Source organism: Tigriopus californicus, chromosome 12, assembly GCF_007210705.1.
Source record: "Tigriopus californicus strain San Diego chromosome 12, Tcal_SD_v2.1, whole genome shotgun sequence".
Taxonomy (NCBI): Eukaryota; Metazoa; Arthropoda; class Copepoda; order Harpacticoida; family Harpacticidae; genus Tigriopus; species Tigriopus californicus.
The window spans coordinates 14,576,986-14,602,588 of NC_081451.1; the positions used below are offsets into that span (position 1 = coordinate 14,576,986).

A 25,603-nucleotide genomic window follows, 5' to 3' on the forward strand; every position below is an offset into this window, starting at 1 on the left:
GGTACAAGGTTCCCTTTTACCTTGTCACGAGGGCATGTATACGAACTAAAGCATCGTCATGAGAGAACCACACCCTGATCCCAAAGAGGGACTCTATGCTCCAACATGTTGCGACAGACTTGGAACAGGCGCCGTAAGCGCAATGCTCTTCTCTGTATATAAAGCCATGTTTAGCTATGAATAAAAAGAGAGTCTACGACTTACCACCGAGACCAACCGTTGTTTTTAATTCTAGGTAATACATGGCAACCGTGATCTAGGTTGGCCAATACAGGGATGCCGGTTTGAATCGGCTTCATGGCAAGCAATGGCGGTGGCAAAAGAGGCCAGACCTTTTCAATTTGTGGACAAATTGGACAGAGGCTGTCGGCCGTGTGGCAACCATAGGGTACTTGGGCACTCTACCTCGCGACACTTAAACGACCGCCACCCTTTGCCAAATATGGCCGATTTTGCTTCCCGCTTCAAGGAAAGTGGGTCCTTTGCCGCCGAGCTGACTTTTGGCGCCTGTTGCAACACCTGGGTCAGTGTTTGTGTCCAAACCCCATTACGCCAATTGCTGCTCGTCACTAGCCCGTCCTCTACAAAACAGTCACCGTGGAGTTGTTCCCCATTCCAGTGCGACCCGCTCACTCACGTACCCAAAGACCTGGCAATCACCCAGTTTGTGTATGTGCGCCAGGATGGTCACGGCAGCCTGCTGCAACTTCCCTACAATGGCCCCTACTGTATCTTGAAACGCAGGGCCAAGTGTTTTGTCCTTAACCTAAGTGTTTATCGGAAGAAGGTCCCGTTGGACCGTCTCAAGGTTCAACAGTCTCAGATCAAATGAAAGTCCTCGTTCCCTTGGCCCAGAAGGTTGTTCCAATCAAATCTGGGCGTTAAACATGGACACATGGGCGTTACTAGGAAGAAATTTCCTGATGATATGGCAATGTGTCATTGAATTGTCATCTATCTGATTCCTTCGTTGTGGGAGTGATATTGCGATTTGTTGATACCTTATTTTAGATTACTATTTCCAGCTTTGCTTTCATGGTCCAGACTCTTTCGCCAGTTTACCCTTTAGGAGCACTGGTTAGGGCGGATCTAGAAATGTGTCTTGCCCAAAAGCTAGCCCAAATGCTACACCGAAAAAAATGCTCGGACAACTTGCTCAATCTGGTTTAATCTATAATGCCAAAAGAAAGTGTTTGCATGGCCAAGAAATACAAATGGGCTGTAGACTCCTCCAAAACATGTGGGTTTAATGTCAATCAGAGATTGCAAAAGTTTAACAGTTTGTATGTGCGAAAAAACTGAAATGATCCTCTTTCCTTACAAATATAAAACGATGCTGACAACCTTTATTGATAAGAATATTTGTTGGATTCTTGGATTCTTCTGCAAAAAGGGGCCTTACCACATGCGAAAAAAATGGTTAGTGCAGTCCTCTCAATTTTCTGCTTTCTACAGGAAAGAAACTTTTTGTCGGGGTATATATATTAGTACTAGCCACATATGTTGGGGTGAGCCCTTTTTGTATTGAAATTTTTGACCAACTCATACCCGGCCAAACGAATCCACTCCAAAATCCAGTAAAAGATCTATCTCTAAAATACAAAAAAAAATCCCACGTATTTTGGTTCAATTAATTTAGCCCAATAATGGCAAAGGACAGCAAACGTGGGAAAAATTCGACAATTGTTTGCCTCTCTTGAAGTCTCTTTTTCGAGGTCACTAGTCCTTGCATTCACTTAAGGAAAGGCATAAGAACTATCAAAAAATACCGACTGTGACCTGAGTACTTGGCATTTGAGCGGTAAGAGTTTGATAAGGACTAATAGTGCAAATATGGGACTCATCTATGAACCAGTTGTTGATTTGTTTATTTTGATTTGTATCCAGGGTTAAAACCGTGTTTTTTTTCCTTAAGCAGTTTTTTGTAAATCTTACGTGTTTCGGCAATTTCTTGCCAGTTTTTTTTTTCTGACAACCGCCCTGATTCACAAAAGAAATCTAATCATAAATGTCTGAACAAAACACGGTAATTACTTGCCCTTTCAAGTCATAGAGGTTCTTGGGCAATACCGAATGCAAAATCTAGCAGAGAAGAGTGATTCAGACCACGCAAAAACAGGAAGTCCATAATTGCAAACATTACAAGGCACCCAATTTCCTAATTGGATTTTGCTGACGTGCACAACGTCTTTGATCCAAGTGAAAGTTTACTTCCTTAACTACGGATGCCAAACCTTTGCCTCAAGGCTTTACTTTCCTTTTAAGATAATGTTAGTTGTATTGGATCATGCTTTGGGAACACTTGCTTTGCCGGGGTGGCCTTTTTTTACTCGGATGTATGTTAAGTCAAACGGCATCAGTTTTGACTGATAGCGAAACTTCGCTTTTCATTCACCTGAACGTGAACTGTGACACGCCCTTGTCCGACTATGTGCCAGGAAGTGAAGGGTAAGAATTCTCCAAGCTGGTTGTGTTGCTTGAATTACTTTTTTTGAAATTCCACTTGAAATGCCCACGATAAGTTAATTTCGTAGTGTAAGGCAAATCAAGTGTCAGGTAGGCAGGTTTTTTTGATATTCTGCACTTTTAGCACTTTTGCCTGGCGTCTATCATTCCCTGTCCTAACCGCTCTTTAGGTGGTCACATATTTGCATATAGGGGTAGAGGCTTCTTTGGAGCAACTTCTAATTCTGCCCGCTCTATGGCTTAATTTGTTAATGCCTTTTAAACCTTTCTTCATCGGACATCTTTCGCAATTTGTACAGGTTCTTGGGTTCTAATGATGTCGCACTTTGTCATCAGTGTTCTGTATTGACTGGTTTTGTGCCTCCAATACTTTGATTGCTTTACCCAGTGTTGGTGTTAATACAAAAGTTCGAGGAGTATAATAATTCCCGATATCGCTCCCCAAGGAATAGCTTGAACGCGGAAAGCCGCTGGTTATTCATCATGAAGAAAGCAATGTTCTGTTTTGAACGAATCAAGAAAATAAATGTTAGTTTGTAACTAAAAGTCAAAGGATACAGTCCACTATGCTAGAGGGATTTAAGTTCCCAACATTAATGGTCCCTTGAGCCGGATTGCTAGCACCCAAAACCGGTTTCTGTTAAATAGTGTGTTAGGCAATCAGGGCAATGCTCGTCAAGATCTTGTTGATCCAAATTCTTGTGCGTCTATAGAGACACCAGGTCGTCGTAACACCACTGCTTTGATTCAGTGAAATAGGAAGATCGGATCCAAAAAGCGGGCCATCACTGTCCTCATTGGAGGTTTGGAGAAGAACTTGAGGTCGCTGACACGGGTATCCAGAACAAGAATCAGGATGGATCTAGCTACTGGAACAAGAGCAGCAAGTAAGTAATATGGCGAACAGATTTACTTCTTCGTCCCATCATACATTACATGGGGTAGAGGTAATCACAAAATCATACGCTCCACCATTTCAACCCCGATTGACTGAAATGCACCCATTGTGCGCCAAATTAAGCAAGATCACGTCGTCCTCTCCATCTGCTCTATGACACATTCAGGCGAGATTGCCATAATGGGTCTCCAGGAGCAAGTCAACAACCGCATTTCACAAGTTGTGGAAAACCAAAACTAATCCGGGAACTCAATTTACCACTGCGGATCACTTCTGGCGCCTCTTGGGCGAGACTGAGTCCAATATGGACAAAATACTAGACAGAGAAGGATCTGGAACTGGAAGTGAGGGCAGTTCAGCAGGCGAAAATCGGAACACATGAACACATTACAAAAATAGGTGAAGTTGCTCACCTCTTGATGAACCAAACGACCTCACAGCCCGATGACGTGACAGCTTCAGAAAATAGGCAAGCACAGTTCAAGTATGTTTCAGATTGGAAACCCTTCATGTTATCCACGGAAGCAGAACCCTTCAAGATGCAGATTTGGATTAAAAAGTTTTGTACGGTTTATAAGGCCTCCCACATTGAAGTTTTGGATCTGGAAGGACAAAAATCCATGATCATAATCTTCTTGAAAAGTGATCTTTGCACCGGCGTTTATGATGACATTTGCAACCCAACGTCAATAGAGCCATGTTATTTGGCCATCGAGCAACACTTCTTGCAATTGAATCCTCTGTTCACCGGACGGTTGGCGTTGTTCCACATGAAAAAACGGCCAAATGAAAGAATCCGCAGGTAATCATGACGGATTTACGCCGCCAAGCAAGGGAAGCCAAGTTGTCATCCATCACTCCTGGTTACTTATTAATCTTCTTGGCTTTGGCAGGATGCCGGGATGATGGTCCCCTCTTTGCTAAACTGAGGGAGCTTGATGATCCCAACCTGAATGATTTGGCCTGTAGAGCGTCCTGACATGAAAACATGCTAAGGGACGCTATAACAATGAGCCCGACCATGGCTATACAATCCGCAGAGTAGATATTGCGGCAGTTGCAATCAGCTGTGGAGGATATGGTCACCCCCATCCGTGCTCACTTTGTCCTTTTCAGGATAAACCATGTTTCACTTGCGGCAAGGTGGGCCAAATCAAGCAACTTTGTCATAAGCGGAAGCCATCACAGGGCTTCACAGGCACTTAAGGTCCAGAGTGGGAACAAAGACGTCGAGATTCACCAGTAATCAAGTATGACGGTGAGAGCTGCCGTTCACCTTCAAAAACTCGTGTGAAAACTGTATCAAGGGAAACAGTGCCGTCATCAAGTAAGGATTTGATTAAGATCAAGGGGTTGACTCCCGCTGAGGAGGAGTTCAATCTGATGGGCTTGCCAGTACCAGGGGCATCCCGAATAGTGCTTCCTGTCGGAGCATGCGCGGAGGGAACAAGGCTTGTCCCATAGACGCTTCATTAAATGCAGCCAACAGGGGACCATTGAGGAATATTGGTAACTTTGACTTCAAATGCCATGCCAAGGGTGGGCCAACCGCGGTTTTTTCTGCGATGGTGTCTCCAGACCTCACTGGTTGTGTGTTAATTGGGAATTGCGACCTTCAGGCCTTGGGGATCCTTCCGGATGATTTCCCCGCGGTCCACAAATGTCTGTCCACCTGGAATGTCGTCATCGCTGCCAAGAGTAAACCACCACTCTCAACTGGGGATCAGATTGGCGAGGTCAAAGACGCCATCAAAGGATCACAGAGGCTGGGATTGGAATAAGAGATAACGATATTAGAAGATTCTTATTCAATGCCGCCAACACTATGGTATGGGGACGTTTAGGCAAGCTCTGGCAGGTTCGTTTGTTTGTCGGTAGCAGTGTTAGTGATGCAAGTTTGGGGCTTCAAACACGTTTTTGATCCTTCTTTCGCATTGCTGTATGAGGAAAGGTCAGTCTCGTTAAAACCAGTTTGAAAATGCCAATTTCGCATCACTGGCATTGGCAGGCAAGTTTGTTTGCTGGCACCAGGGCTTGCCTAAATGTCCGAATTGTCCCTTGGAAATATTGCCGGTTTAATGAGTGGAGACCCTATGAATATTTAACTTGTCCAAAATACAGATTCTAAACCTTACCATGTCACAACAGCTTGTTCCATTCTCATCCATCACGAAAAACCAGCCGCTGAACCATCAAGGCGGGCATAATGACTTGATGCGCATCCAACACATCCTGGTGGGCACCCGCCCATTTTGTCCCCAAACTGAACCAAGCCAACGTACACCCTGTGCATCTATTTGCTTCTGTACCAGATCTAATGCGCCAGGTCCTTCCTGAGAGTTGATCGTTTGCAAAACTAGATGCAGCTCATGGCTACTTCCAAGTATCATTGGGTGACGAGTCTTCTTACCTTTGCTCTTTCTAGTTACCAGATGGCAAATACCGCAATTGGTTGCCCCCTATGGGGTGGAAAGGGAGCGGAGTTGTCTTCAGCCTCCAACCAGATCTTGCACTTGAGGATCTAAAAAGAAAGAAATACATTGTGAGAATAGTTGACGATTTATGTGTCCAAGCTAAGACCTTACCATGGTATCAAATTGTTCATCAAGAAATTCGAAATTGGAAAGTCAGGTAAATTCGCCAGCTCTATAGTGTCTGTGGACTGTTTGAAATCTGATCCTTCGAAATTGGACGCATTGCGGCCGTTCCTGTCCCCAAAATCGGTGACAGACTTGCGTTCGTTCCTGGGATTAGCATCAAAGTCAATTGGGGGCGTTCGTCCTGGACCTCCAACACACTATTGTGAGGATTCGCGAACTTTTGAAGAATGCTACCAGCACATGAAGCGGAATTTTGCCACGCAAAAAACATATTAACGTCCCCGGCAGTTGCCAAGCCCTTCAACCCATCATTACTTACACAACTTTTGACTGACGCTTTGAACCTCCACAGTCTTGGCTTTATATACGTAACATTTGCTCGGTTCAATGTTGGTCGCGGGCACTTTTCACTGCACAGAGGAATTATGCAACTGTCGAACTTGAGCTGTGCGCAATTTGGTTCGCGGTCCAGAAATGCTCCTTTTTCTTAAACAGAATATCAGAAGTCATCACTGACCATTGGCCACTCCGTGGCATATTCGAAAAGCCATTGCCATCTCTCAACAATATTAATACCCAATTGCTAGACTCCGTGAGAATTTGGCTCAGTTTGCATTCTTAGTGACATGGTTGGCTGGGAAGAACCATTTAATAGCCTCTGCTCTCAGTTGGTTCCCCGTTTTCACTGCCAATGAGTCCCTCGTTGTAGCATTGTGCTCGTCAATAACGCAGCATGATCCTTTGTTTGCCATCATCATGAATGGGATTGATGATGAATACAATTGCGTACGGGACTCCATCTTGGACATACTCTGCCACACATGCTTTCCCCATACGGAGAAGTGGTAAACGAGATTAGGGTGGAAGACACCACTGAAAACGGCCTCCTTTTGGATGGAGACCTCGTGATTGCGCCAATACCCGCCCAAAAGAGAATATTAGAACGATTTCATCTGTCACACTCTGGCATTACAAAGATGACGGAACTTGCCAGGCAATTATATTATTGGCCTGGAATGCAGAATGAGATCAACAATTGGATTAAGAGATGCGCGATTTGTGTCCATACCTTACCCTCACAACCCAAGGAACCAGTCTCTTCTGGATTTGACACTGCTTCATTCCCTATGGAAGCCGTGTCAGTTGATTTTTTTGACTTGGACGGGAAGACCTGCCATACACAATGATAAAATTGCCCTCAGACGCCATATGATACAAACTTCGCCAATGGTTCCACGAAGTCGGCTCTCGTGGCCGACAGAAAAGAGATAATGATCCACTGTTTTGCAAACAATTCACGATGTTGTGTGCGGACTTTGGTATATGCTTTGAGACCAGCTCTCTGTATAACCTGAGGCAGAAGTCGCTGTCAAAACCGTGAAGGCCCTCTCACGGAAGTTGGGTGCGACGGATAATATCGAATTTTGGGCTGCACTAATGGTATGGCGGGCCAGGCCCAGGGCTGACGGCTACTCCCATGCCATAGGATTGTTTTGGTCGCCAGTTAAAGACCCGCCTCCCCTTGACTGGATCATATTCGTTCCAACTTGACCAGACAGTGGAGCTGGCCTCAGCCAGGAGGGCCATGGATAAGGCCAGGGTGGAAGCCGCTGCCAGTCACCCACCCCCCGAACTACGGGTACATGAATTGGGTACATGTCCAACATCCAGTGACCAAAGATTGGTCCTATGGTGCAGGTCTCATCATTTCCATTTCGGAGTAGGGCCGCTCATACGTTGTGGCCACCTCAACCGGCCAGTTTGTCCGGAACTGATCGTACTTGCTACCTGCGCCCCCTCCTGATCAGCTACAAGTGTCATAAATTGAGCCAACAATGAACCCCCCAGCCAAGTACCCGCCGTACCACCCTTACGGGCCATCAGCGCCGCGTCACATTCGATAATCTTCCTGTGTAGAGTTGTCTCAGAGGACCGGGAAATGCTTTGTTGTGATAATGACAATTGATATTAATTCTTTTGGGAAATTGAATAAACATATTACCGTGGCATTTTGGGGCAAAAACGATGAAATTTGGTCCACTAATTCCCATGTAACTAAGTAACGATGACTTAGATGATATAATTTATATTCCACAGCTAACAACGTGTGCTCTTAATTTGCATTGAGTAGGTATTTGAAAGTTTTAGTTTTTGTCATGTTTTTGGGTATATTTTTCAAGTTGGCTAGAATTCCATACGGCAAAAAATCACAGTTGTTACTTATGACTTTTTGAGGTAGAAAAATGCCAAGGTAACTAAGTAACGATGACTTAGATGATATAATTTATATTCCACAGCTAACAACGTGTGCTCTTAATTTGCATTGAGTAGGTATTTGAAAGTTTTANGAAATTTGGTCCACTAATTCCCATGTAACTAAGTAACGATGACTTAGATGATATAATTTATATTCCACAGCTAACAACGTGTGCTCTTAATTTGCTAGAATTCCATACGGCAAAAAATCACAGTTGTTACTTATGACTTTTTGAGGTAGAAAAATGCCAAGCTGTGTTTTGGAATTTCCCCGGAAACTTCATAGGCCTTTGAAGCTGACGATTCAAACACGCCAGGCCCGACCAGACAAAATTTTGAAAACAACCGGCCATGATGGATTAGCCTTATTTTAACTTTATGCAGCTACCTACCCTAGATAGTTGGGGAGAGATGTAATATGGTCTTCGTATACCGGGACATCTTTTCTATTCAGATTCTATTTCTGTCCATCATTGTTAGCCAACATGTCAGAGAGTGATGAACAGCCAATCAAACCAAGTGATAAATTAAATGGCTGAATTTAAATGGGACTTACGTTATCTTAAACCAAACGCTTGAATTTGAAAGACACCTTATAGATGCTGGTTCGCTTGATATTGTCGGTCTGGTCACACTGTCCTTGGAACTCCGATAGTAGTGTGAGCATATTTCTACTCTTTAATCTATTTTTATCATTTTTTTTAACTTGTCTGAGTTATAGGGCATATTCCTGGAGCCGAAAAAATTAGACATGGCGAATTCCGTGAGGTTTTAAATCTCTGTATATATTGCTGATTGACAAAATACTGAATTCGAAAAGCGTTGATTTTAGCTTGGAGATCCTGGCTACATCTTTCACCGGCATTAAAGTCTGTCTGAACGTCATGCCAACTAAGGTCATCAAAAACCGTAAACTTTTTAATTGAACGCGCTCATGATTAAGGCAGAGTACTAATTTTCCTTCAAATGACTCGATCAAGCACAAAGAGAATGCTAAATTTCAATCGGCTGTTACTCGTCAATCTAGGTCTCCATGACTTTCGTCCTTCTTGAGTAAGCATACCCATGGACATCGTAACCGTGGACAACGATCGAGATGGATTCTTGCAAACCTCTCCGACCGAGTGGTTGTCTAGAATCTCTCGCTCTAGCCTCGATCTGCACAACTGCCAAGAAATCGGAACTTTAAGGGCTTTAGTTTATTTTGGCATTATGCCAAGTTATCGTTTGTGAGCCTAAGGATTGATAGAAAAACACTACATGCTACATCTTTGAACCACTTAAAAATAGAGTATTGTTGGTTTGTGTGCATAATTTAGAAAATGAGAACCATTCAAATACCCTAAAGGGTACGACGAAACACAGTTTGGCTAGCCGAACCTTCTTAGGCCCTAGATTGTTTGCTGCCCGCCCCCTTTGGAAAAAAACACGAATTTAGGAGAAGAAAGATCGAACCCCACGAAATTTCAGCATTTGTAGGGGGATTAGGGGACTCTAAACCTTCAAGGACCCAAGCCAAATGGGTGTTAATTGTTATGCTCCGGGATGCCTATATTTTGATGTGTTTTTGATGTTTCTGTATTTTGAGGAACAGCTAGAGGCCAGTTTTTAAAGCTCGTACCTCGGAGTTAGGGGCTTGGACGTTAACCGGTATGAAACTACACTCAAATGGTCACATGTACTAAGTCCTTCAGACTCTGAAAGACCTTGGGTGCCGAGTCACATTATTGTCTTTGGACAATGCCAGCCCAAATAGAAGGCTATATGTTCAAGGACTTTGCCATGGACTTTTAACACTTCCATCCCTCATCCAGAAGTACCATTCCAACCCCTCTTCTTGTCGTTTGACCCCGTATATTGCTTCAAAAATATCTACAACTTCCTGGTCCGAAAAAAATTGGAACTCTTCACACACACTCTTCCAGACACCAGGCGTGATTTGTCCCTCATTTCTCCACATTGAAGAATTGTTCCAAATGGAGAAAGACAAGCCAATTAAAATGGCTTATAAGCTGACCCACAGGGTGATCAGTCCGTCTTCCATAGAAAAAACGAATGTGGGTCTGGCAGATGCCGTATTTCACGATTCACCATGGAGTCCTTTTTGAATGAAGGCACCAAGCCCGACTGGAAAGATACTGTGATTTTCCTGAAAATTGTTCGTCAATGGTGGAAAGTAGTCAACGTGAAAACTCCAAGTGCTGGCAGGCGAAAACTGAACCCGCGGAAAGAACCAATTACGTCCCTTGAGTAAGAGAGTCTTGTTTTTCTTCAAAGCTTTGAATCATGGTTGGGAGGAACGTTGGAGAGTCTTGATGGATGTCACAAGTTGAAAAAAGGCATAACAAAAGAGACATTTGTGGCAACAATCCAGACCACACGAGTCATGATCCAAGTTGCCAAACATCTCTTAGAATCCGAGGATTTCCAATTTGCACTCCTTGGCCAACTTCAGTCTGATGTTATCGAATCTCATTTTGGTTGGGTTCGCCAGCTAGCCGGAGGAAACTAATATGTGTCGCTATGTCAGATTTTGGAAGCTAGAAAGTCCATCAAGTTACGATCTTTAGTGCGGTTCTCAAAATTCAATTTGGAAGATCTCAAAGTTGTGTTCAAGTCTGTGATTAAAGTGGACCAAAGTCAGATTCAGAACAGCGCCGAACTCATTTGGGACCAAATTCCAACAGATGAGGACATTAGCTTCGAAGACGAGGATCACAATATCCTCTACTACGTAGCCGGATACCTTGGAAGGTCGTTGGCGAACCGCAAGAGCTGTTAAGGCTGTAAGGTCTTGTTTGTGAAGGACAAAGAACTTGCCGTGAAGTTCCAATGTCCAAACAACGAAAGTGATCGAATCCTANCGCAAGAGCTGTTAAGGCTGTAAGGTCTTGTTTGTGAAGGACAAAGAACTTGCCGTGAAGTTCCAATGTCCAAACAACGAAAGTGATCGAATCCTACAAGCTACATTCTTTGCACAAGTGAACTGAGGAGTCCCAACACCCCCAAGTGACCTGACATTTCGCCTTCTGCCTGCAGGTCTTGAAGTTTCATAAAACCATTCAGAGGATTTTGCCTGCCAATCATTTATTGATGACATCCAAAAACCAGCGAGATGTGTTTGCTGCAACTCTTTGCGAGAAACTGAGCTCGTCAATTTCATTACGCCTTTGTTCCAACCCAGCTGCGACAATGGCCATGAGTTTGAGGCTTTTTGGAGTGAGATAGCTCATCGTTTGTTCAATTTTCTTGCAAAGAAGATATGTGCTGACATTAATTCCAACGTATGTGCAGCCAAAAATCGTACCAATGCGGCAGTTAATTGCCAAGTTGCAATCAACCACAACGTGAATAGAACGAGAGTGCCCATGTCTAATATTATAATTCTAACTTAACTCAATGCTTATTCTAAGGTCACAGACCTCTAATCTAACCTGTAAAGTCGATACCTTATGAATAGAAACCTAAAAGGAGTGAGGAATTGCTATGCATTCAATTATTATGTCCATTTCATAACAACAAATCAAGTAATAGTTTGAGATTATAAATGAACACAAATATAACAAAACAGGGAAACAAACGGAGAAAATATTGCTCAAAGTTGCAATTAAACATATATCACTGCAAAAAAGGTAGGAAATTCATCAAAAAATAATCCATCTCTATGTTGCTCTCTGTATAGCACTAGTCAACCACTTGGTCGGCTCTGTTTTGCGTCCGCCATCCAGTATCTAGATATCTATGGCATACCAGCTGTCCAAGTAAAAGGCGAAAGTGGCGGGACATTCAAACTGAACAGAAATCGTCATTTTCAAGGTCAAAGTTTCAGACATTCTAGTCAATAATTTTGTCCAAAAATGTTACTTCGATTTGGCATTTTGGTGGCAGATTCAGAATTAATCGCAATGAGAATCTTATTTGCATCATACTCTGGGCCAGACGGAAAAATCGTTCAGACAAGTACATAAATTTCAAACCAAAGTCGTCAGTTCCTTCATTTTCTGTAAACTTGATGATTGCCCCAATGCAAAAAAACTCCAAAATGCGACTGTGCAGAATTTCACAAGGGATTGTTGCTTTGTCCATTTAAAGATCATTAATTAAACAAAAATGAGTTGCTAAGATTAATGCAAATATAATCTTTCACCTAGCATAACTTCGCTAAAAAAATTGGCAAATGCGAAATTTCATCCATGGAAAATGATAATTTTTTTAGAAGCTGCCGATCCCCTAAACGCCCGCAAAACTCAACAAAAGCAAGATTGGGAAGAAGAGGGGTTAGTATGTTAAACCTAAACTAAACGGAAAGCTGTTGACAATTCATTTTGTAGAAAGTAATGTTCATGTTTTGTAAGAATCAAGAAGATAAAGATCAGTTAGCAATTAAAACTCAAAGGATATAGTCTACTAAGCTAGAGTGATTAAATTCCCCAACACTTGGCTTGCCTTTCTCATTCCTAACTTTATATTGAAGCCTAAGATCTTGCCAAGCTACGAAGCTTTTGCATGCATTGACATTACTTCTTTTCTCCTTTTTGTCTCGAGTAGACAAAGAAGTCTATAGAATTTCTTTTTCTTTCTTTCTGAAACCTTTGAGACTTCTTCTCCCGCTCTTCTGCGTAATATTCGGTAATTTGAGGCATGTGCCAAATGCATGGAAGTTTGACGAGTAAGGACTTGCACGTCTGTCCTCTCCGACTTCTTTTCACCTTATTTGAATATCATTGCAATTGTTGCGTGTAAAAGCCCGTGATAAAAAACTTAACCATGAATTATTTGCACATGAATTGTATTTATTCTAGTGGGTCTTGAGGGTCTTGATTTCAATTTCAGCATGGAGCTTGTAGTTGCCGCAAGCTGGTGTCGAGCCACTCAAAATCACCCCAGATGCATTGGCTTCACTTGTAACACAACAAAAGCGAATTGTAAGATAATCCAGCCTCCTGTTCGTCCTATCCATTGTATAGAGGGGCATAAGGAGACCAACACGCTCTACGTGATGCATGAATTCATGCAACCCCAACCAGGTTTGAAATTACTCTTCTTTTACAAGGACCGGTTTTGCTCACTCTCATGTCATGTCAAAGTGAGGTCTTCCTATTCTCTGAGGAGGGGGGGGGGGGGGGGGCTAATTCAAAGACGTATTTCTATCAAAGATAATGTGATGATGATACAGCCCTGATGGAGAGATCCCACCGTCATCCCTACGTCCAAGGCCCAGGTAGGCCCCATTCCAAGAATTGACAGTAAAGGCCTTTCTTTAGCTTTTTACAATTGTGGACCTCCCAACAAACAATGGTCAAGGCACGCCTCTGTCCCGCCTAATCCCGACCAATTCCGACCTGCCCGGGCTAGAGCTGTCCTTTGGATCCGATTTTTGGGATTCGGTTTGGATTGAGGAAGTACTTGCGGCTCCTCCAACTTTAAATTGGGTTGTAAAAAGCTGAATAAAGGCCCTGTCGGTCAATTCTTGGAATGGGGCCTAACTGGGCCTTGAAAGAAGTGGCCTGAATTATTTTAATCTGGCTGGCGTATTGTGTTGCACCGACCACGGACGTAGGATGGGATGGCGGTGGGATCTCTCCATCAGGGCTGTATCATCATCACATTATCTTTTATAGAAATACGTCTTTGAATTAGACACCCCCCCCTTACAGAATAGGAAGATCTCACTTTGACATGACCTGGGCGAATAATTTTCTTCTGCCACTGACTTGATAAGTGGTTCAATGCATTTGTCAAAAACTTAGCTTGAAACCATTTGATAAATGATGATGATAGTTTAACCCGGAAGGGAACTGCGAGCGTTTTAAGTTGCAATTTCACGATTTATAGCTCTTCTGTCGACATGACTTGCCCATCGATGACGTCATAGTGCTCGACCAATCAAATTGACTTCATTTTGAACTAACCTCTATATATAACAACCTTGGAATACTTACTTTTCCCGTCTCAACTGCTTCATGCGGACTTCCTTTTTAGCGACAATGCGGTGTTTTCCATTTGTAAAAAACCTGTCTTACCACATGAGCAAGCTGCCAAGATGTTAGAAACGTAGCATTTTTCTTTCCGCTTCAAACCGGTTCCTATTTAGTACGCACGTAGTAGTATTCGTACAATCAAGCAAGCTCTGGTACCACCAAACAAATAAACGTGCCTACCATTACCAGTAATGCAAAATTGGCGTTTCAAAGTAGTTTTAATGAAGCTGACCTTTCCTCATATACTGTAGCAATGTGAAAGAAGGGTCAGCTTCCCCAGAACGTGTTTGAAGCCCCAAGTCTGCATCACTGGCAATGGCACCACCAAACAAACGAACCTGCCAGCGCTTGCTTAACGTCCCCATGGCTTCAGGTTTTGTCACTCAATCCTGATTTGGAGCTTGCTGAGAACAGACACATTTTAGTTTGCTACTTTCTCCCAGGAATTTTGAACCAAGGTATGACTTCCTCTGTTGCTCCTTAGTTGCTGTGCACGTTTTGTGTTTGTGGTGTTTGCGTGTGTGAATAAATGGGAAACGACATTTATTCACTCAATTAGGTTTGGTTTTTCACGGCTCTTTGGTAAGACATAATTACTTTAAAACCTAATAAGATTATTTGTGTTTTTGTGTCAATTATCTAGTTTCGGATCTTGATTTCTTCCTTTTCTCTGTCCTTTACTTCTTGTTTACTATCTCCATCTTAGCTTGTATGTTTAATTTGATGTTGAGGTAGTTCATTCCTATTTTGCTTTGTTGTCCTACCTCTCAAGTCAACATTATAGAGCCTCTGTTTCTCGGTCTCTTCATTTTACTGCTAATTGATAGTTCCTCAACATTCATGATGGAAGATATCATTGGAAAAGTCAGTAAAGAAGCTAAACAGTGTTTAGACTTGGTCTTGGCACGGAAGGGTCCTTCCGTAGTCAATAAGCCCTTTATCATCCGGGATTTAGCTGTCTGGGTCAATCAGACCAGGGTGCTGCTTGAAACAGGCTCACCCAGTGGTTGATAAGTCGACTGATTTGGCCAATGTAGAGAGTGAAACAGTACCTACCTCCTCTTGAGATAGAGCACATGCAGATAGTTGTAGAGAAAACAGTCTGTCCTGTTTACCGGAAGCAGCCTTGTCCTGAGGAAGAAAAAAAGCTGTCAGTTTGACCACCCTAAACGGTGTCAAAAGCTTCTCAAGTTCGCCTTAAGAGGTACAAGAAGAAGAAGAGATGTTTGAAGGCAGATTGACCTTTTTCACCCGTACATGTGCCGTCAGTCCATGAGACTTAAGACATCCCTAAATTCATTGTCCCCCCTGTATTCCCAAAATCCGTTCCAATTCTAATGCAGCTGCCCAACCCATTTCCCATACCCAACCTTTCCCATTAGCTCATGTTTGCTTCCAGTAGAACGTAGCTTTGTTGATAAGCGGGATTTTTTACGGTTGGAAGCGATGGTCCAAGATCTTGTGAATTTGGTCCGTCAAAAGCCGGGCACGTAAAGGGGCTATATTTGAACGTGCATTATCTGATTTGTAAATAAGACAGCACAAAAGTTAACATCTTTGAAGAACTAGCCGTTGAGAAAGATATTTCATTCATGTCTATAACAGAAACCTGGCTTCGGCCAGGGTCTTAGATGAAGAACTAACCATGGCTGGTTACAACTTAGTTTTTTGTGATAGGGTACGTCCTCATAATCCCTTTTCCCCACATGGGGCTGTATGCCTATATGTTAGGAATGATTTTCACATTAGACACTAGAGGCCTTAATATTACCCTGAATTCGGTCCTACTTTATTTTGAGACTAGCCACAATTACTGGATATAAAGTGCTGTTAATCCTTCTTGGTGTTGAGTTTACAAGAACACGAGAGATATGTTGTCTCCACCTTAAAAACCATTTATTCTAGTCATCAACACTCTCCATGTCCATTCGAGAGTTTCGTCTGCTCAACCTTAGATCTCCTCACCGGAGTACAGAGTTTCGAGTCCAGTCAAGAACATATCATAGCACTTCCCCTTTAGCACGAGAAAATAATTATAGAAAGAAAAAACACATACCATGAAAAATGAAAACCAATTTTAGGTCTTCGAGCTCAGACGGAGCGTTCGAAAAGGAGTAATTGGTTGGGATTGCGAGAATGGTGTCAATGTTTGACGTATTGGAACAAGGATGGGATGAGTGGGCGAAATTCGTGGACAAAGAAATTGACGGTTTTGCCAATAAATAACTTGTCCACTTGGAGATTTTATGTAATTATCACGACGATTCCCATCTGTGACAACTTGACCACTAATGTTTCACATTTTGGTTAGAAAATTACATCCATTGAATTTGCCGTACGGCCAATTTGCTACGTACATGGCTAGCCAGAAAGACAATCTGCGTTCACCGGATACTGGAATCCACAGTGCTTGAAAAGGATGGCACTTACGTTTTGGAATGGCAAATCTGGTACAGGCTCACTCATCATGGGTTCCTTGGTCTGAGAAGATTGATGCTTCCAACATTTCTCACGATGTGGAGTGCCGCATTCACGTCGTTGTTCAGGCCTGGCCAAAATACCACTTGACAAGCCCGTCCCTTGGTACGTACTTGACCCTGGTGAGAGGAATGGAGATTACAGCGCACAACCCTTCCCAAAGACTTGGTGATAATGAGACGGTTCCCTTCAATATAAAATCCCCATCCAATTGAAGGTATTCGCGTACATCCCAAAACGGACGGATGACATCAGGAGGATTGTTTTTAGATTTGGGTAAAACACACCAAATGATGTCCTTCAATAATTGGCAATCTGGATTCTCCTGGATTTTATTTCGAAGGTGCGTCATTTTGAAATCCAGGATTTCTTGGGTCTTTTCTGCTAAAGAACAAATTGAATTCCTGGGTTGCTGCGAGTAACATGGCCTTGAATGGAATGAAATTCCGTTCAATGACCTTTGGGTCGACGCCATTAGACACTCCACTCTTAGATGATGAAGGTAAGGACATTGAGCAGGTCTCATCCTAAAGGATTTAGGTGTAGTCCTCCAAGATAATGGAAAGTTCGATGAGCATATCCAGTTGAAAGTTGGTAAGGCTTTTCAAACATGTGGTTGGATATATCGCACGTTTAAGTCCAGAGATAGTGTCACGATGCTAACTCTGTACAAGTCGATTGTTCAGCCGCATCTTGAATATGCCTCTCCCATTTGGGCTCCAATTAGTTCAGCAGGTTTGCAAAAGCTCGAGCAGGTCCAAAGATGTTTTACTAGGAACATTGAGGATATGAGAGAGCTCTCGTATTGGGAGAGGTTAGAAAGGTTGGGATTGTACAGTACTCAGAGAAGGTACGAAAGGTATCTGATATTGTACGTTTTCAAAAGCATTCATGAGCTTTGTCCCAACCCAGGGTTTAGGGTCAATTCTAGTGACCGTAGAGGCTTAATGTGCGTTTTGAGAGCACCTTCAAGCCCTCGAGAATCCAGGCTAGTTAAAACAATGAAGTCCAACTCTCTTCTTTCTCGGGCTCCTTCATTGTTCAATTTGCTGCCCTCAAATATTCGTAGGGTTTATGTAGGGGTTGATCCAGTAGCAAGATTTAAGTCAGACTTGGACAAGTTTTTGACTAAAATTCCGGATCAACCTTATATTCAAGGATTAGCCAGATCAGCCAACTCCAATTCGTTGGTCGATCAAATAATATATATAAATAAAAGTCAAGTAAAATAAATAATCTTCTCGTCTTGAACTGCTGGGATTCCAATCCCGGTAGCGGTAAGGAAGTCCGCACAAAAAAAAGAACAGGACAGAGCATTGGATCCCCTATGTGTTGTGTCTTGTACTCTGCATTACTATATAGCGCTAATTGTCCATCGCGTTCACGTTTACTTACAATGACACCTTGATGAATAAAGTATTCTAGTTTTGTTCTTACGATTGGTGAGACCAATTACTCTCGACCAAACATGGCGCAATCGGTAATTTCAAAATAGGGCCGTGCCCATTTTGAACTCGAAGAGTGGACCCAGTCGGCATTGAATTGGGGTCAAACCTTGGGAAGCTCACCCGAAGTTAAGAAGCATCCGCATCATGCCTACAAAGTCGGAATTTGAAGAAGAGGTGGCACAACTTCGCCAGCGTTTGGATCAGCAATCCACCTATAGCAAGAGTGAGACTTCGGCAGCTTTACCTTCGGATGTGTGGGAGAAACTTGTCAAGATACAAGGCGACCAAATGCAGGAGTTCATTCGTCGTCAAACACAAGAAGTGGACAATAGGTTGGAAAGGTTTTTTGACCAATTGAGTCTCCCAAGCCAAAACAACCTGGAGGATCACTCAATAATCCCTAGTGAACGAGAACCATCCGTTCCAAAGGCTGTGACAAAGACTCCGCCCTCATTAGAAGACGGGATTAATTACCGGCAGTGGAACCAATGGTTGAGCTCGTGGAATAATTACGTAACTTTGGGGAAAATGAACGTGTTTAGTAGGCGGGAACAAGTTGCCTCATTCCTTTTGTTCTGCACTCCTAAGATGTTGTCTAAAATGGAGTTCTCCATGAATATCCCGATGGACACTCAGGACACCTTGGATGAAGTTATCATCAAAATATTGACCCTCTTGAAGTTGCGACACAATTTAGCATTGGATCGTTTTTGATTATTGAACCGACGACAGGATGAGAACGAGCCTTTTGATGATTTCTACACTTCGCTCCAAGAACTAGTAGCGGAGGCTGAGCTAAGACTAATGTCACACAATGACTGGATCGCGATGCTGGTTCTGGTCGGCACGTCGGACGACAAAGTGCGGCAAGAGCTTTTGGCCAAGGTTGTGCCTCCGACGTTGGAGGAAACTATCATTATGTGCCGGAATGAAGAGAAAGGTAGGATGGGACTTCAAGGGCTGAGGAGTCCCGATGGAGTCCTGTCGCTGCATGCAAAGTGAAAACCCCATACCAAAAAAGGAAAGTTGGCCGAACGTCAAGGCAGTTCGAATATTCTGCGGGATGGAATGGAAGAACAACTCCGTCGTGAACGATGCCGGGATTGCGGGTTTGGCCACATGGACAAGGACCACTGCCCAGCACGTTCTGGAACTGCAAAATGTCATAGAAGTGGAAAGTCAGGGCATTTTGCTCCTGTATGTCATTTGCACAAGAATGATGCGCAGCAAGAACAATCTTGTAATCAAATCATAATTGCTGGTATTAGTACTAGATCAGACATTTCCGTGTGTGTTATGGCCACTTCAGACCGTCGAGTGCTTGGAAATTTCAATTTCATTCCCGATACTGGGGCACAAGGCACGGTGGTCGGACTAGAGTACCTCCAAACTATTGGAGCTGTGAAGGTTATTCTCAAATTGGAAGGAAGAGAATGCCAAGAAATGATCACGTTCTGCAGAAATATTCACTATAATTATTTGTCATTGAATGCCAGTAAGGCCTTGGGGATCGTGTATGAAGAATTTCCTCGACCATGGGATGCTTCAAGAGCAAACGTCAGAGTGGCTTCTAATGATGTGCATTTGTTGCCTTTACCCCAGCACCCCTCGGAGGGGGAAATTGAAAGTATTCGGTGCAAGTTAATGGAGGAATTTAATGATGTATTTTCACAAGACAATACTTTGACACCCATGACTGGTCCCCCTCATCATATTGAATTAAAACCAAATGCTATACCGTATGCCATTCACAATACTCGTCCAATTCCGTTCGCACAACAATCCGAAGTCAAACTAAATGACGAATTAATTCGTAAAGGCATTTGGGAGCAGATCGATGACCGCCCAACTGCATGGTGTCGTCCATTGATGGTCGAGACGAAATCGAACGGCAAAGTACGACTTTGCGTTGATTTGAAAAGCTTAATGACCAAATATTGCGCCCTGTTCACCCAATGCGAACGCCCCATGACGCCGTGTCACAATTACCAACAAATGCAAAATACTTAACTACATGTGATGCAACTAGTGGATATCGGCAAATAATGTTGGATAAAGAATCAAGGGACCTAACGACGGTGCTGACTCCTTGGGGACGTTTTATACACACAAGGGGGCCTATGGGAATGACTTCGACCAGGGACACATACAACCGCAGAGGGGACCAAGCCATGGATGATCTACCCAATGTCTTTAAGGTGGTGGACGACATCTGTATTGCTCATTCGGACTTCTGATCTCACATTGAGTTAGTGGTGAAGGTGCTGAAGCGCTGCCGTAAACATCAAATAACTTTGAATGCCGAAAAGTTTGCTTTTGCGAAATCGTCAGTCAAATTTGTGGGATATATTCTTTCTCAAGAAGGGATCGCAGTGGATCCAGCCAAGATAACAGCTATTACTGAATTCCCCGAACCCAAGCGCCGGACAGAGCAAAGGAGCTTCATGGTTCTGGTTAATCAATTAGGGCAATTTTCGTCCAACATATCGGGAGCAACCAGTCCATTGAGAGAGCTATTGAAGGTGAGGTCGGAATACATTTGGACTACAAATCATTCACAAGCTTTCGACTTGGTGAAAAAAGTTCTTGTGAGTCCTCCTATCCTTGCCCCCTTTGACCCAGCATGTGAGACCATACTTCAAACGGATGCCAGCCGAACCAAGGGTCTTGGTTATGCATTGCTCCAGAACCAGGGGTCTAAACTTCGATTAATACAAAGTGGTAGCCGCTATTTAACCTCAGCTGAAGTGAATTATGCCATGATTGAGCTTGAGGCCCTAGCCATAGCATGGGCAGCGAAAAAGTGTCGAGTATTTTTACAGGGCCTTCCCAAGTGTAGAATAATCACGGACCTTAGACCGCTGGTGACAATCCTAAATGCATACCCATGTGCTCAGGTGGAAAATCCACGATTACTGAGATTTAAGCAAGCATTGGCAGGATACCAGTTTCATGTTGAGTGGGTCAAAACACCCACGAGAGTCGGTTAACCGGTTCTGGCCCTCTGTTCTCCAGTGAAGCTCTCCCCAGTGTGAGGAGATGGAGCGTATGAAGCGCTCCCCAGTGTGATGGATTGAGGATTGAGCTTGTGGAGGCAATGTGCCATGCAGCTGGCAAGACCCTGGGATGGCCCGTGATCCTTTGGGATGGCCCGTGACCCCTTGGGATGGCCCTCCCCCCTATGTGAGGGAGATGTAATAGCCCTGTGCTGAGCATGTTGCTCATGCTCATGCGAATGTAAGTGATGAGGCATTCGTGCTTGCAAGAACTTCCACCATGTATCAGTATTTTCAAATGGAAAAATAGTCCTCAGCTTGGCGGTTGGAGATCAATTACTCCAGTTGCCAAGTCGGGACTTTTACAAAGACTACCGAACTTTGCTTTTCCCAAGGAGTGGAATAATTTCAATCCTTCAGACATTGATTCAACCAGAATTAAATTCACCCAAAAACTATAAGAGATTATCTCTTACAGAAGTACTCCATTGCTCCTTTCAAACTCAAAAATTGCGATGTATGCTAACAAAAATCCTAAGAAATAATTTTACTTTTTCTCTTTCATTACTATTATCAGCCGCTCGATCTCATCAAAACACTCCATGCACCAAATACCTTTCTAAACTTTCAATTTCATTTTGTATTTCTTCCAACTCAGTTTATTGTGATGCAACTTGGCCTCTGTAATATTATTAACTATCTATGTCATGTCTTCTTTAATTTGCCCAGGTCCTGGTGAAAACAATCTTTTGCTTAACCAGAACCAGAGGAATTAGATGGTCATGAAATTTTTGATATTTCAAGGTGCTCACTCAATGATTAAATGCCGACATTATCCAATCATGATCAAAGTGTTCTTGAAATAAAAAATCTATCTGTCTATATTTACACAATCCCTTAGAAGAGAATCTGATCAGTAATTGAGTTTGAATTTGCTGATTTATAATACCCGGGTATAGAAGGTTGGTCTGGAATGCTTTGGAGGAAGTTATCCATGTCCTCTTTGAATTTAGTGAGAGGATTTTTTACATCATAGATGACACAAAGGGAGTGGCAAGTCAAGAAATGAGTGGCGCATGATTGATTTTGCAGTCGCATTCTTGTTGTAGTTTCAATGAGGTTGGATACAGGCAACACGTTCATTGTCTCGTTGGACGAAATTAATGTCCATGCCGTGGGACAGCTCATGAAAACATTTAAAAGCATGTTGTATGGCATACCGTTCGTGTCTTCTTTGCACACTGTACAGGCGTAGATGCTGAAGTCAATCCCAGTAGGAGAGTTTAGACATTCCAATGTTTGCCGGGTGAAGCGCAGGAGTATACTCTCGATTTGGTTTGCTTCGCCAACACGACATCGGCTCCAAATCAATGAGACATAGTCCAGATGGGGTTGTACGATGGAATTTTAGATGGTGACCATAGCTAACCTATCCCTGGCCTTGAAGGTGCGTGAGGCCCAACCTGCCATCTGAGCAGCTTTAGTTACTTTCTCGCTGAAGTGAATATTGAATTTTCCATCATCCCGAAAAGTAACACCAAGGTCTTTGAAACAAGTGAAAACTTCAATCTCAGCTCCCTCATTAGATTTAGGAATAGGGCCAGCTTTATAACTACGAGACTGACCTTGTCTGAACCTTTGTTTCCTTTGTGTTCCCTTTACGTGGACGGAGATACACCGTTCATTAAAGCACGTCTTAAGTCTCATGGACTGACGATGGCACTTGTACAAATCTACCTTCGAACATCTCTTCTTCCCTTTGTTCTTTTCAAGGCCAAACGTGAGAAGTTTTTGACACCATTTAGGGTGGTCAAACTGACAGTCTTTTCCTTCATCAGGACGAGGCCGCTTTTGATAAACTGGATAGGCTGTTTTCTTTAAAGATATCTTATCCTACTCTACTATAAGTTGATACACCTCTGCAACCTCTACACTGGTCAAATCAGTCGACTTCTCAAGTACTGGGTGAGCCTGCTCTTCAAGTAGAGCCCTGGTTTCATTGACCCAAACAGCTAAAGCCTAAATAATGAAGGGCTTATTGACTACGAGATGATCCTTCCCTGCCAAGACCAAGTCCAAACATTGTCTAGCCTCTATTTACTGACTTTTCCAAAGATAGCTTCCATCATGAATGCAGAGGAGCTATCAATTACCAACAAAATCAAGAGACCAAGAGAAAGGGGAAAACTAAAGAAAACTTGAGATGCAGGACAACGAAGCAAAATAGGAATAAACTACTGCAAATCAAAATAAACATATAAATCTTAGATGGAGATAGTAAACAAGAAATACGGGACTGAGAAAAGCAAGGAATCAAAGCCATATATAATCTAGGAAAAAAACACAGAAATAAACTCAACAAACTGATCTAACAAAAAATACCATTGAAACACTAGTGCTCAATGATTTATGACTATCAATGACCAATACAATCAAACTAAATGTACTGCAATACGACCCAAGGAGAAACCGCTAAAGCTAAACAAAAACATAAACGAGCAATAATCTTATTAGGTTTTAAAGTATTTATGTCTTATCAAAGAGCCGTAAAAAACCAAACCCAGTTGAGTGAAAGAATGGCAATTCCCATTCATTCGTCCACATACAAACACCATGAACACTACACGTGCACAGCAACCAAGGAGCAACAGAGGAAGTCACATCTCTGTTCGAAATTCTTGGGAGATGAAAACAGCAGTATACTGAAATGCGTCTGTTTTCAGCGAGCTCCGAAACAGGAATGTTTTAAGTATGAAACTGTTTTAATTGTTATTGGCTTAGAACTGGCGCTGATTGGCCTAAGTGACAGAAAAATCATCCCTACGTCAGTGGATGGGATTGCACCCATTATCATCCCAACAAGTTCAAGCGGTCAAACCCCTTTACAAATTCAATTTGGAACTGATATTTTGGCTTGTCAAGAAATTACCAAAGAATGCCAGCTCTGGACAAAGGGTAAGTTAGAACATATTTGTGAAATGAAAAGAAGAGAGGTCAGAAGTCTTCAACTTTTAGTTTTTCTTTACGTTCAACAGTAACCAACCAGACATGGGGGATATAAGGACAAAGAAAAACCAAAAGTAAGGGCACGTCCTGTATACTTAGGTGCAACCAACATGCTAATCAAAATAAATTCATGATTGAAAATCAAACTAGGGGCCTCCCTTGGCCTAACAAACTGCAGTTGCCATATCTCCTTCCCTTAAATGTGAACTTCCGGCGGCGGTTATTGAACTTTCAATTCCTGAGGGGTTGTTTCTTATTGCATCGTGTATTTGTCACTCAGCTGTATTGTCCTATTTTGTCACAAAATATGTATATTTTGAGGGGCCTTTGCCCAAAGTCAAAATATACCGAGGAATGTGAAAAAAATTGAAATATCATTTGTATGGAAATAAGCCTGTTTCAGGTAAAAATATATAGGGAGTGTTACGCATCAGCTGACTCTCCGCAACCTTTCATAATAGTTGACCCCTGGAGAAATATAATTTGAGCCTTGACTGTCAAAATGAAATCACGTCAAGCCTTCGAGAATTCTGGATGGCAAGAACAATGAAGTCCAACTCTCTTCACTCTCTGGCTCCTTTATTGTTTAATTTGCTGCCCTCAAATATTTGAGGGGAAAATGTTGATGTTGATCCAGTAACCGAAAATTGTTCAGACCTCAAAAGATTTTTTCTGAAGGGAAGGTTTTTCTTCAAAGTGGGATGTTGTACTTATCGGCCGGAGGCCATGGCAAAGCTACTCCGTGTTGGCTATTGCTGACCGAGAGCAGGGCCATGCTTTCCTTCTTTTTGAGCGACGCCATGACTGACTTGCGGAATGTCGGCGATGAAGCCAAATTGTCCCAAATAACTGCTGAAGAAGGTACGTTCAAGGCAATCCTAATGTGCTTAGGGGAGTAAATGTGGTGTAGTGGTTAGCGCAGTTTCCTTGCATGAGAAAAGTCCCCAGTTCGATTTTCCTCCCGACCTTTCTCAAGGAAACTTTAAGACGCTCACCCTGCCTGCAGACGGAGAACCAAAACTGATACGGACACAACACTGCCTATCAAAAAAAAGTTGAAGGACAAAAAATACAAATACAAAAAAATGAGCTGCGTGCATCCAGACATGATGATTGAACCATTAAAATTGAAGAAACCAACTTTGTCGTACATCATCAAAGCAGCAAAAGCGATTGAAATCGCAAGGAATGTCAAAGCTGTGACCAGAACAATCCACGCCATCAAGACCGCGAATGAGGTTCTCAACATCGTCTCGGTGGGTCTGTGGCGAGTAGACGAGATGAGAGCTGAGAACAGAATGGCGGGGAATGTTGGTCAGCTAGAAAACAGCTAACCCCCACAATACATCCCCCTTGGGAGTTTATTACATAAAGTATACGAGAAAACACAATGCCCAAATGAAATAAATTAACCCTTCAATTATTGGGCAATATCAGGCGGCCGTGTTGCGACATAGAGGGTTTGCAGATTCCA

At 42.8% G+C, this 25,603-nt stretch overlaps 1 protein-coding gene across 2 annotated transcripts in view; it reads left to right on the plus strand.

Moving 5' to 3' along the window:
- Positions 1–2,193: 2,193 nt before the first annotated feature.
- LOC131891920 (uncharacterized) overlaps positions 2,194–25,603 on the plus strand; it is a 33,727-nt gene continuing 10,317 nt past the window's right edge. The window contains exons 1-4 of one of the 2 annotated variants that reach the window (XM_059241612.1): positions 2,194–2,448; positions 13,054–13,247; positions 23,905–24,078; positions 24,159–24,258. In XM_059241612.1, coding sequence (XP_059097595.1) covers positions 2,288–2,448; positions 13,054–13,247; positions 23,905–24,078; positions 24,159–24,184 — 555 coding nt within the window. In that variant the 5' untranslated portion in view covers positions 2,194–2,287 and the 3' untranslated portion in view covers positions 24,185–24,258. Of the gene's footprint in view, positions 2,449–13,053; positions 13,248–23,904; positions 24,079–24,158; positions 24,259–25,603 lie in introns of those variants that run through there. The other variant, XM_059241611.1, reaches the window with a different exon arrangement.